We start from the raw sequence: 13,997 nt of genomic DNA, 5'->3' as shown, positions 1-13,997 counted from the left end.
GTTTATAACTTTTGTGAAAAGTGTTTCTTTTCTGTAATTTATTTTTTTTTTAATCAGAATTAATATTACAAAGCCTATTTTATATGCGCGTTATTTATTTCACACCGTATTATCAATAAATCTCAAAATGAAAAAAAAATGTTTGAAGCATAAAAGTATAATCACATATAATGCATGTAAATATAAATGTTATCATGTTTTTTTACAGAACGATGTATTAGATTATTAGTATATGGCAATCGTTCAGAATAAGCATAACATCTTTACATATTTTTTTTTAAACAAATTTAATATACAATTTATGTCTAACGATTAAATTTACATAGAATTACTCATCGCTAGATGAGTCGATATTCGAACCGTCAAAATATGCAATTTCTGCAATGATTTGTTCAAAATGCGCGATTTATCACGATGATAACCATAGACGTACAAAATACATAGACGGAAGAGCAACAATTCGATATATTCGAGTACTGACTTTTTAGTGATTATATATATATATATATATATATATATATAATCACTAAAATTACTAGTTTACTCCAAAAAATAAATTTTGGAACGAAACTATGGAGATGACTATAGATGTCACCATGTTGATGTCAAAGTAACGCAACCAGCGGTGTATCTCTAATTCTAAAATAGATGTAGATGGCGCGGATAGATGAGTGATCGCCCACATAACCACATTCTTATTCTTCTCTCCGATTTAAAGACGATAAACTTATTTTAGATTAATTGCTATAGAGATTAAAGATGCTAAGAAAAAAAATGTCCACATTTATTACATCTGCATGCTACATATGTATACATTACAACTATATGTTACATCAAGATCAAGGTTTGTTTATTCCCAAATAATGGACTAACGGATTTTTTACACGCATTCGTAATTGGGCGGTTTTCCCGCCAGCGGAAGTAGGCGAAACGCGCGCGCGATCGATAGCTGCGCGCGCAGCTTGGACGCGGCGAGATGAGCTAGTAGATGCATCTATACCCAAACGAATGCAAGCTACTAGAGCGATATTTTGCCGCGAGATTGGCCAAGTAATTAATTATTCGATATGGCGGGGTCATCCGCGGAGAGAAAATCGTCCGAGAAGTCGATCTCGCGACGATCGACTCGGCGGTACCCCGCGCGCGCGTAAGTTCCTGCGGGGTGGGCGAGGGGCCGCCATGACAGTCGTCGTATTTTCTGTTAACTGCGAGCACGTAGTGGCTTCGCGAGCGACGTTATCGTGAAAATTCCGCGGGACTCGGCGTCCGTCACGATCGAAAGCGACCATCCTGCATCCCGACTTTGTCGGGCTGCCCGTTGCAGGTGTTGAGAAGACGATGGGCGAGCGCGCGTGGCCATTATCGGTGATTTGTTTGTGGGCGTTCATGGCGAGGTGAGACGTCGAGAGACGGCCAAAGAGCACGGCACGGCACGGCGCGGCGCGGCGCGGCGCGGTGCTATTGAGTGAGAGAGAGAGAGAGAGAGAGAGAGAGAGAGAGAGAGAGAGAGAGAGAGAGAGAGAGAGACAGACAGTGGCAGGCCTGTGCGGAGATTCCCCCCCTCTCCGCCTACTCCCTTCTCGTGCCTCCTCCCCGCGCTCTTCGTGTGTCGCGACGAGCGCGCGTCTCCCCCGTTCCGTCCGTATATATGTGTGTATGTGGCACAAGAGGCGAGGAGGAGGCGGCCTCGGAGCCGACGGAGAACGAGATGCGAGAACCGCCGACGGCACCGCGCACCACGTGAGTTTCAATTTCTCTTCTCGCATACTCTTTCGTGTCGCGGAAAGTCGAGTAGAGTCGCGGCGCGCCGCTCCGCGCCGCACCGCGCGTCCGTTTCCCCCTCGCCCCGAATCCGCGCGTAACACGTCCATCTTGTCGAGCCCCTTGTCCCCTTGTTGCTCTCCGCGAACGAACTAGGGACGAGGCGATGATTCGCGCAGCGGGCGACGGTGGCGAGAAACGATGCCCGACGACCAACGTCCGCCGAGAATCCGGCGGTCGCTGCCGTTGTCGACGCTGTCGGCTGTCGCTACTCGTCCGCGTCGCTGATACACGCCTATCCCTTTCTCCGTCGTAGCGGTTCTTCTCTCGGCGGGGTCGCGCCATTAAAATATCCCGTCCCGTCTCGTTCTTTTCTATCTTTTTTTTTTTTATATATATATATATACATTTCTCCTCCATCTTTATCTTCTCCCGATTAAAGTGGATAATTTCGTATTTACGCATATTTCCCTTGATTTCAATCGCGGTGAGAGAGAAAGAGAATCCGATGATTGGGAGGGAGGGGGAGGGAGGAGATCGAAAGGGACGACGGACCTTTGTCGCGTCGCGTGGCGTCGTGTACATATCGAGAATGACTCATCCCTTCCCGCTCGCGGAAAGAGTATATCGCGAGGTTAAAATATAACGAGATGGTATTATTATCGACGCGATGTTTCTTTCTCGCTCGTCATCGTCATCGTTATCGTCATGAACGAGAGCGCTCGTTCGCCTCGCGCGACTGTTTACGCGTATTCGGGTTCGGATGTTGGGAGTTTCGGGGCTCGGGCGCGATTACGCGCACGACTCGCTGCCTGCTCTCCATCGCTTTCGTGGCAGGGCAGACTTTTCGAGGTTAAGCGGACGATAGCGCGTTCTCGATCGATCTCTCGACAGATCGGGCAGATCGCGACTGCGTAGAATTCCATCGATCGCGTACGGCGTACGGCACAAAACTCTTGCCATTTCAGATGTGTACACTCGAGTGCCGAAAGCGAAAATGGGGAAAGATAATGTAAAGATGGTGCGCATTTTGATACGTTTGCGAAAATCGATATTGTATGATAAAAATCGTCAACGAATTCAATACGTTTGCCATTGCGCGTTAACGTTAATTAATTAATGCTCGTGCATCGCTCTCGCACCCTAATCAAGCGTGTACGACTGACGATAGTATAGAATTGTTTAGTATAGAATCTCGGATATCCTTACGTACATTTTGTCCCAATTGTTTATAAGCACTTTTTCGCATAACGATGTAAAGATTAATTTTTCGTAATGCATTTTACAGGATGAACAATGAAGTATATCAGACACGTTTAATTAATATCCTTCAGTGAACGAAGATGAATAGTGAGCAGCATGCATTGCCAGCGACTACGCAGGCACAACAAGAGGTGAGGTACTTTTCCCATCGAAACAGGCTATACACCAAACTACAAATGCGCAAATGATCATTACACGGATGCACTATGCCGATGTTAGATATATTAAGACATTTGTATAATGAGCCTTGTTAATTCGTGGATTGTTTTATTTTCGATTCGCTTTAACAAATTGTGCCTTATCTTTCAAATTAGATTCAAAATTTGACAAATTATATTTTAATGATTTAAGAAGCTTAGACGATGTATCGTTTAATAATAATTGTCGCGGTATGCAGTGTTTAATTTATATATTTATATTATTTCTATATTTATCTTACTCGTATTATGTTTCATTATTATACATTTTTGCCTTGCATCTTTACAATTATTTAGACTGTTGTAATTTGTAGTTCTTAGGTTAGAAATGCTTGGTAGCATATTGCATACAACGTACACGAGATGGCTTATGCTTGAATTTCTCTACTCTTGTAACTCTAACACTTTGCTTATCTTCGTTACAGTATATAATATTTCAATGTATTCAGTTCTAACAGGTTGCATATACTCACGCGAGCTTGAAAACAGAGTATCCATTTATGATCGGTTTGTATGGCTTGATAGATGTATGATAGAGCGTTTTCTTCTCGAAGTACACACGGTACGTAACACGGAAACACCAACAATCACTCTCTTCGATAGTATAAACTTTCTTCAATAACGAATATATCCATGGAATTATTTGTGTTGATGCACATGTATCAAAAGTGGCGCATTTGTCGATTGGTCTTCAGCCTGGTGCATGCCGCTGCATGCCCTATCAATGTTGTACAAATGTCTGAATGTATATCGGTAGGATGTAAACGCGGGTCAAAGTGGTCGTCCATCATACCCAGGTGGTTTGGCTACTGCGACCGCGAGTCTTGGCAATGTAGGGAGTACCCCCCATTCATCCACGGACCTGCGTACTGTAGGTTCTGCCGTAGCGTTAGCCTCCTCGGTAGCTAAGTATTGGGTCCTCAATTTTCACGGATTGCTTCCTGGAACGCTACCTCAGGTCTCGGTCTATCATCCCCCCCACAACTCCTCGCATAGGAGTGGTGGCAGTGGGGAGGCATCATCCTCCAAAGAGTCAGCTTCTTCATTGAATCAGGAAATGGCGTTGACTTCCAGCTCGCATCATCAACAACAATCTACAGCCGCGCATCATCATCATCAGCCATCGGTTAACAGCAGCAGTCACCACAGTTCTCTGCAATCGAATCCGCAGGTTTGTTAATGTGTAGTAGCACGTGTTTTGTGTAACGACTTAAAAATTTGAATGCGGCTTATTCTGATTCGAGCAGCAATTAGACTTATGCTTTTGCAGCAATTCACGTACAATCTTTTATGGAAATGCGTGTGAATATGCGACATATGTAGCGATGACAGCCGCTAACGGCGATATACACGTGGAAAAAAAAAATGAAATTTATAATATGGCCGTAATTTTATAAAGAATTTTATTTTATGTTTCATCGCTCTATGTATAAAAACTATTTTCTAAATATCAATTCTCACTCTATTTGTTACGCTGCACAATCTTGTATACGCACAGATTAGATTTGTTAATTATTTGATATATTTCTACCATCAACGGAGAATACTCGAATATCGATAAAAGCTCGTATAATTTTAATCCTGTATATAAGTTATTCGTTTAAAGCTCTTGCTTTTTTATTAATGTGCGCAAAAATACGTATTGAATAACAATAATAATACATATCGCGTATATGTATTTTGTTCGCTAGATTCCCGTATCTCTTCCCGGCCTTAATTTAGACGGCGCGCATATACCGGCGAGCGTAAGTCATCTGCAGGCTGCACATGCACAAATGCAGCAGCAAATGCAGGCACAAGCACAGCAGCAGCTGCATCAGCAGCAGCAACAGCAGCAAGCGCAGCCGTCGCAGCAGCAGCAGCAGCAACAATCCCATCACCAGATACCAAATCATCAGAACGCCCAGAACAACGGACCGACAGGGCACAGCCAAAACGCACAGCGAGACGACAACAAAGTCAAGGACGAGGGTGGTAGCTGCACCACCGAGCGTTGCAGCGATAATCAGGTTCACTGTCAAGTTCAATGCGATCTGCAATTACAACCACCGCAAGATCTTCAACAGAGCTTGATGCAACAGCAGCAGTCGCAGATTGGGGTCAACATCAGCGGAAATTCCACCACCGAAGGGGGAAGTCAAAACAATTCTGAAAAGCCCGAGAAAGAAAAGGAATTGCGGCAACTGAATATGACTCAGTATGTGCAAAAAAATATTGCATCTTTAATCGTCAATGTTAAGATAGATAACAAGAATGTTGTTGCAGATTCCAAGTCCCTGACTTAAAGCCAGGTGGACACATGATGGATGTGAGAACAGCGGACGGATCGGTTGTGAAAATTAGCGCGGGTAACGAGCAGGATTTGGCGAAAACTCTCGGCGTCGAAATGGTACAAAATATGTACAAGGTGCGAAATACGATTGTACGGTTAATAGTTATATCTGAAAGTTGTGCAATAGTTGCAGTCCAATAAATTCTTCTCTTTTACTCGATAGGTGAACGTTGAAGATATTAATCAACTCCTGGCTTATCACGAAGTCTTTGGCAAGCTACAAAGCGAAATTGCGGCTGGAACGACTCTAGTGGGTAGCACTGTTCCTACGCAGACAGTTACCACGATACAGAATGGTACTCCAATCGTGCAACAGGTTCCACTGAACAAATTTGACATAAAGTCAAGTGACGGCGAGGCGACTCCCGGTCCGAGCGCGTCACCCGTATCGGTTGGCAGTCACGCTTGCGAGATATGCGGAAAGATCTTTCAATTTCGTTATCAGCTCATCGTGCATCGCAGATATCATACCGAGAGAAAGCCGTTTACGTGTCAGGTACATAGCGCGGTGAATCTACGCGTGCAGTAGTGGTTTATTCAAAATGCAGGTATACAAGTCGATATTAAATTCATGACGATTTCAGGTATGCGGTAAAGCATTCTCAAACGCGAATGATTTGACGCGTCACGGCAAGTGCCATTTGGGTGGATCCATGTTCACTTGCACAGTCTGCTTTCATGTCTTTGCGAATGCACCTTCGCTGGAACGCCATATGAAAAGACACGCTACCGACAAACCGTACAATTGTACAGTGTGTGGTAAGAGCTTTGCGCGCAAAGAGCATTTGGATAACCATACGAGATGTCACACCGGCGAGACACCGTACAGGTAAATCTCGTATAATTTCTTAAAATGAGATAATTAGAATTGATATATAAATTTCAAATGCAACAATGATGTATTTTAATATAAATAATATTTTTAATAGTTTTATATATATATATTATTAAAAGATCACAAATTTTTTTTCTATTAGAGATTGTATTTTCTATTTATTCTCAAGAATCTTAATTATTTAACGTTTCAAAAATAACAAAAGGAAAATCGTAACATAATTGTGTTGCAGATGCCAATACTGTTCGAAGACATTTACCCGAAAAGAACACATGGTAAATCATGTTCGCAAACACACTGGTGAGACTCCACATCGATGTGATATTTGCAAGAAGAGCTTTACTCGCAAAGAACACTTTATGAACCATGTTATGTGGCACACAGGAGAAACCCCTCATCATTGCCAAGCCTGCGGCAAGAAGTATACACGTAAAGAACATCTCGCTAACCATATGCGCTCGCACACGAACGACACTCCGTTCCGTTGTGAAATATGCGGTGAGTTATGCAATTTTATATTTTTTATATCTTTCTGCGTGAAATTTAAAAAAACGCAAATGATAATTTTTGTTTGAAAAGTAATTATCAGATGAAAAAGAAAAACATTTTTTCATAAAATCTTTATCGAAGCAAATCAATGATGTAATGGGACGATTCCAGAAACTTTTTAAATTTATGCAATTGCCTTTTCTATAAATTTGACACGTATTCAATTTTTGCAAGTAGAAGGGAGATTGGCTTGTATTTAGCAATTCTCTAAAGATAAAGAGGCCAATATGAGCCCGTAAGCTTAGATATTTGTGTGATGGTAATACCTCATTTTCACCCCATAGCAGTGTTGAAAATGATAAAAATCTATATTCCTTTATTCTCCTAGTCTTGTGCAATTGAAATACAGCTGTCATTTATAGTCATCATATTTGTATTTTGATTGAGGACACGAGTGAAAATTATTCCACCATTTTCAATAGTGTTGGCGAATGTATCATCACATAAATACCTGTGTTTATTAGCTGTGTGTATTAGCCTGTTTAGTTTTAGTTAGCTAAATTTGTCAATATTTTAATTCTTACATTCTTCTGATGCTCGATGTAATATCAGCAATTTATAACATAAATACGATTTAAAAAAATTATTCTGTAAAAAATTATATAAAGAGCATGTAATGATAATCGATAATTTTAGGATAAAAACACATTTAATAAAATATTAAATATATTTTATTAAATGATTTTATCACAAGGGCGGGGAAAAATATGATTAATGTAGGTTTAGTGAAATGTGAAGCTCTAATAAGGTAAGTAAGATATTATTAATTTAATTTTAGTACATGTGATTTATTTTTTTGATATATATATATATTTTTTTGGTATATATATATATATATATAAAGTTAATTTAAATTAACTAAATTTTAAATGTATATTTCAAAAAATAAAATAAAGAAACCTCGTATTTACAGAATGAAAATATATATATATAAATATTACTTCATATTAAAAGAGAAATACAAAATTTTGTATTCATTTAAAATTTCACTTATTGTAAATTATGAATCATTGTATAAATTTAAATTGATATATATATATATATATCAATTTAAATTTATACAATGATTCATAATTTACAATAAGTGAAATTTTAAATGAATACAAAATTTTGTATTTCTCTTTTAATATGAAGTAATATTTATATATATATATTTTCATTCTGTAAATACGAGGTTTTTTTATTTTATTTTTTGAAATATACATTTAAAATTTAGTTAATTTAAATTAACTTTAGAAATTAATATTAAAATAAAGAAAAACCTAATTATTTTTTATTTTATTAAAATTTTTGGAAGTTATGTATTTTTTAATATAAAATTCTTATTAATGTTTATCTTAATAAGATATAGTAAAACTCGTAATTATAGATTCCGATGTTATAAAACCTGTTATTTTAATGTATTGAACATTATATTAAAAGTTAAATATCACTAATTTTAAGATAAAAAGTAAATCTGATCCATAATCTAACTTTAGTTTTTAAGATCAAATTTACAATTTTTAAAAACTAGTTTAGTTTTAATATAACAAATATGCTTATTAGTATGTTTTTATATAGACGTGAAAAACATGCGCTTTTTATATATATTGGTAGTATTTTATTTGCGTTAATATAAAGAATCGATACAGTGTGTATATTTTTCAGAGAACGCATTGTAAGCTTTAAATTGTTTATATATATATATATATATATATATATATATATATATATATATATATATAGTTATCTTTTATTGCCATGTATTAGTTTTGCCAATTTACTGTGAACTGAATACTTGAAATATTTCTTTAATATTAAACAAAGAAATAAGGATTCCGTTTACAGAGATGTACAATGTATCCTACGAGGAAAATGTATTCATGCAATCCAAAAGAAAGCGGATAAATAGTTTAATTATTGTATTATTAATATATCTATGATTTAATATTAATTTAATCAATTTAATTTTATGCATTTACAAAGTTATTAATTCATTTTCATTAAAAATTTATCTTTATGATTGGTGCAAAGATCTTATGAGAAAAAAAAAGAATTAAATTTTAAAGTGATGTTGAAAATAAATAATATAATTTTATTTTAGATATGTACACAATATTTAAGACAGACAGACAGAGAGAAAGAGAGAAAGAGCTCAATTCATTTAACTTATCATACATTTAAAAAATCTTTAATTTTACTTGAAATTTTAAATAAAAATATCTGAAAAATATCAAGGAATTCTCAGAGAAATTCTTTTTACCAGAATTGAGTGGACGCTATATAAAAATCTCTCTGTACGTTTATATGAAAATAGAAATTTCAATAGGAATTATACAATTAGAAATAAAAAAATGACGCTTTCATAAAGATAGATTGTGTGAGAATTCTCGGGAGAATTCTGCATCTCTGAAACGCGAACGAATCTCGAACTCCGCAAAATTTCGGAGATTATAAAAACTAAGAATGTAAAAAAAAATTTTTTTTTTTAAATTGACGCCGCGTAAGCGCGAAATCGATAGGACTTGAAGTTTCTATCTCGAGCCGTCGTTCTACGCGAATTGACATGAATTACGTCGAACGCGCTATACGCATGTCGCGGCTGCAGAGCCGCCGCCGGTTCATATACATGGCGCGGTGAAATAAAATTCGCGAGAATTGATCGCGCATCGCGGGTAAGCCGCCCCTCCCTCCGCGTCCATCCTCGCTCGCTCGCTCTCTCTTCCTCTCTTCTCCCCCTCCTCCCTCCCCTTTCTCTCCCTCGCCCGGCTGGTCTGCTCTCGCGGGTCGTGCGCATTCCTTCGCGGTGGCAAGGGGGCGCCCCTCTAACCTTAGAGAATTGTGATCGTGTCGGTGCGCTTGCCCTCGTCTACCCGCCCACCTCCCATCCGACGACGACGACGACGACGACGATGGGGAACCCCTTTCTTCCGTTTTCAGTCCTCGGAAATCGCGCGAGGTTGCTACCGCCGGCCGGCTCTCTATAAGGGGCCTTTTATTTCTCATCCAACATTTGGCCGTGAACTGTGATGGCATGACTTGCTATTTCGTAAATTTAAGCGGTTCGTATAACGTTCCTTCACCTTATCCCTCGCTCGCTCGTTTCGCTTGCTTGTATTATTCGTCGTCTCGGATCCCCGGTATATTCACGTTTCGTCATTTTTATATCGGCGATACGTCGAAATTAATTCCGCGATGTAGACTGCTTTCTTCGCACTTGCTTTCGATCGGTGACCAGGATGCTGGTCTTTGTCGCGAAGGGCCTCGTCGACTCTTTGCTAATCGAGTAGAATAAACTTGCCTTTTTATCGCGTCGTTAACAATATCATTTTGTTATATTTTGATCGAAATATAATTGTAATAATGCTCGCGGGGGTTTTGTATCAGCAATTTAATCGTTACTACTGCAAGTTAAATAATGGTCGGCGCTGCAGCAAAATTCATCGATTTCGTTTACACGTCGCTCGAGTATTGTAATGAATTCGATATTTGGCTACAAAGTTGGCACTCTCAAAATTGATTTTGTGTAAATCGTTAACTGCGTATCGAGGGGAAGTAATTAACGGTACGATAATTATATTTTTCATAATTTTGGTACACGAAGTGGGAAATTCGAAATTTTGTATTTTTACTCGTTAGGGCTGTAAGCATGCGCATCAATCTGTTACATGTCACGTGATACGTGTATACATACAAGCGCACATTGACTATATAGTGTAATTTTTAGAAATGGAAATGAAAAAAATTTCTGCAATACAAATTTTATTTAATTTCTCGCAATTAGATATTTTAAAAGAAATTTATAAATATGTATTGTCAATCATGCAAAATTTGGAAATTTTTTGGCGAGTTAATTATTGTTGATAAATCGATGGTCGATTTTTTTTTTTTTTTTTTTTTTTTTTTTTCCATGGGTATGATTATAGTTTAATCAATTTATAGATTGAAAAATATGATTTTAATGCTTTTATACGTGTAAAAAGAAGAGAAACGTCTCGCAAGTTCATTTTCGCATAATTTATAATGACTATTAACGATTCATAATGACACAATCATGATTCGTGTCTAACGATAATATGTATATTTGGAATCGTCCCATTGTTCATACATGCATTTATCTGTCTCATTTGACAATTGCAATCTAATAAAGTGTACCCTTTTCGGGTCTTTTTTTTTCTGTTTTTCGCTGCCGCTGTACAGGTAAGTCGTTTACGAGGAAGGAGCATTTCACGAACCACATAATGTGGCACACGGGTGAGACGCCGCACCGCTGCGACTTCTGCTCGAAGACGTTCACGCGAAAGGAGCATCTCCTGAACCACGTTCGCCAGCACACGGGTGAGTCTCCACACCGATGCGGCTTCTGCTCCAAATCGTTCACCAGAAAGGAACACCTTGTTAACCACATCCGCCAACACACAGGTGAGAGCGGTTGGCAGATGTTCACTTCACGGGCAACCGATATAATCGTTATCTCTATTAAGAGTAGTTGTATTATCGTGACCTATTTATGTACATATATTGAAAAAGGAAGGGATCAGTATTCTTTTTTCTTTTTTTCTCTCTCTTTTTTTTTTTAGAGTTAAGAGATCAATTAGGGACTGCGAGAGTCACCTCGTGCGTAACATCACATTTTAGGTGTTGCGATCGAACACGAGTCGAGACACTCGTTTCTCCATTTGCTTCCGGTTTCACACATCTGGCTTACATACGGGCTATTTCACTTTCTACTGGATTCACAGCTTTTAAAAGCAATTATTGACAAATATGGAATCGATTTTTTCTTAAGGAAAATAGAATGCTCACTGTATATTATAACATGAAACATCTTTGAAATGGAACGTTGCGTTGCAACAAACTTGATTTGAAATTGAACAAAGAATAAAATTCTGTTATCTATTTAACCTTTTAAAGTTTATATCGCGAGAATCTTTATATTTTTAATTAATCATAACTCAAACTATTGTATATTTCAACATTTAAATATCAGAGTCTGTCTTTATTTAAGGGACTCTGGCATTAATGATTGATCTGCTAGAATTGAAATACCCTGTATATGTGTGTGATGCATTTAGCTGAGGATCAGACATTTGCATGAGATTTGATTTAGACGGGGTCGTCATAAAATTTCTCACCACAAGTTCACTCTCATTCAGTCGCTCTCATCGTACGTATCTCTTAATGTTTACACCATCGCGCATCTAACTCGATCTGATCATCGCAAAAAAAAAATCTCCTATCATCATTGAATTCCCAAGAACATTTGCTGCTGTTCTGCCTAATACACCGCTCTCATATCATACCTTTCATTAACAGCGTTTCACACAAAAGTTCCTTGCATTTATAAGCGTTCATAACTCTCGTTTGCATCCTCGATAAAATTATCAATCAAATTTTGTATTTTATATGTCGGAGACTTGTAAATAATTTTATTGCTCCTATAACTTCATTTCATATAACTTCATTTATGGCACAAGTCTCGAGCTCAGTTTTAGTTTTAACGCTAATACAGAGTATTGTGATAGATTAGATACGAGATTCTCGAGAAAAAAAATAATACTTACTTGTTTCTTAATCGCGAAATAGAAAGTTTTATGCTGAAAATAATAGTAGTGTAATAGGATTTCAGTATTTGATATATACGAAGTTATATATATATATATCAGAATACTTATAATTTATTGCTGTACAAGCTGACTTTCCTTTGATGTAACGTACAGATATGGCAATATATCGAATATACAATATCTGTAGCACAGGATTTTTCACACATGCGGATGATATTTTCTCTGAATGACGCTAAAAAATAATTCTTTGCAATATTAGGTAAAAATCTTAAACAATTGAATTAATTCTGTTAATACTAGGCTATTAAAGATTGAAATTTTTATAATGTATTACACCCCGTAAAAAAGGTTTGGGACCACAACTGACACAACCTATCGATTGGTTGGTCTTTTGTTTAGAATTTTTTACACGTTTTAACTTTACATACGTTAGCTTTAATACAAAATATGTAAATTTAATTTCTAGATATAGAAAGAGAGAAAAAATATATCAGGATTTATTCCGTTCGATATTATGCCTTCTCTATGCGTTGCGTCAGGCAAAACTCGCCTTGTGCAGGATAACTCCACTGAGTTCTGAATGACGAAAAATGTTTCCTTTTTTTTTTTTTTTTTTTCCTCAAACGTTGCGAATTCGCTTGTAAAATATGTACAGGGGAGACGCCCTTCCGCTGTTCATACTGTCCGAAAGCATTTACGCGGAAGGATCACCTGGTGAACCACGTCAGGCAGCACACGGGTGAGTCACCGCACAAGTGCCAGTATTGCACCAAATCCTTCACGCGGAAGGAACATTTGACCAATCACGTGCGTCAACATACAGGCGAATCGCCACACCGATGCCACTTCTGCTCCAAGTCATTTACTCGTAAGGAGCATTTGACGAATCATGTGCGCATCCACACTGGCGAATCTCCACATAGGTGTGAGTTCTGCCAGAGAACGTTCACTAGGAAAGAACATCTAAATAATCATCTCCGTCAACATACCGGAGATTCCTCACATTGTTGCAACGTGTGCTCCAAACCATTCACAAGAAAGGTACGTTGGCCTCGTTGTGAGATTTATAATGATTTGGTGTTGACATATTTAATTAAAAAATAGAATCAAATAAATTGATAATTTCAATTTTTTAAACGATCTAATAATTCATTTATTTTATAATACCCGTTCAAAACATAAAATATGATTCAAATTCCTCTGTATATTAGCAATGCGTATCATACAATTTTTACATTTTTAACGTTTAACGAAATTTTAATCCTTTAACTATAAGATATGAAAATACTTTTTGCTTCTTGCATTCATTATTTCTATATTAATTGGTACAAGATAATAATATATAAATAATATATTGTGTGTGCAACAATATATACTATGCATCATAAATTAACAAGAATAAATTCTCGATTGACAAAAATATTGATTGAAAATTTAATTAAACTCTTTTACTCTAATCCATTTTTACGCTTTTAATTTTAATATACACGCACAGCTTTGTAGTTAAAGGTTTA

The 13,997-nt window shown here is 37.4% G+C and overlaps 1 protein-coding gene across 6 annotated transcripts in view; it reads left to right on the top strand.

Moving 5' to 3' along the window:
- The first annotated feature begins 1,145 nt into the window (after positions 1-1,145).
- LOC138933541 (zinc finger protein 271) overlaps positions 1,146-13,997 on the top strand; it is a 17,032-nt gene continuing 4,180 nt past the window's right edge. The window contains exons 1-10 of one of the 6 annotated variants that reach the window (XM_070296346.1): positions 1,146-1,394; positions 3,050-3,155; positions 3,979-4,392; positions 4,913-5,418; positions 5,487-5,628; positions 5,717-6,049; positions 6,138-6,382; positions 6,621-6,886; positions 11,117-11,338; positions 13,139-13,524. In XM_070296346.1, the coding sequence (XP_070152447.1) occupies positions 3,105-3,155; positions 3,979-4,392; positions 4,913-5,418; positions 5,487-5,628; positions 5,717-6,049; positions 6,138-6,382; positions 6,621-6,886; positions 11,117-11,338; positions 13,139-13,524 (2,565 nt within the window). In that variant the 5' untranslated portion in view covers positions 1,146-1,394; positions 3,050-3,104. Of the gene's footprint in view, positions 1,395-1,438; positions 1,741-2,170; positions 2,783-3,049; positions 3,156-3,978; positions 4,393-4,912; positions 5,419-5,486; positions 5,629-5,716; positions 6,050-6,137; positions 6,383-6,620; positions 6,887-11,116; positions 11,339-13,138; positions 13,525-13,997 lie in introns of those variants that run through there. The other 5 variants (XM_070296347.1, XM_070296343.1, XM_070296348.1 and 2 more) reach the window with 5 other exon arrangements.

Source organism: Polyergus mexicanus, unplaced genomic scaffold (genome assembly GCF_030449975.1).
Source record: "Polyergus mexicanus isolate NDT 795.1 unplaced genomic scaffold, iyPolMexi1.0 SCAF_5, whole genome shotgun sequence".
Lineage (NCBI taxonomy): Eukaryota > Metazoa > Arthropoda > Insecta > Hymenoptera > Formicidae > Polyergus > Polyergus mexicanus.
The sequence above is the reverse complement of the archived record's forward strand: the minus strand, read 5'-3'. Positions and strand labels throughout refer to the sequence as shown.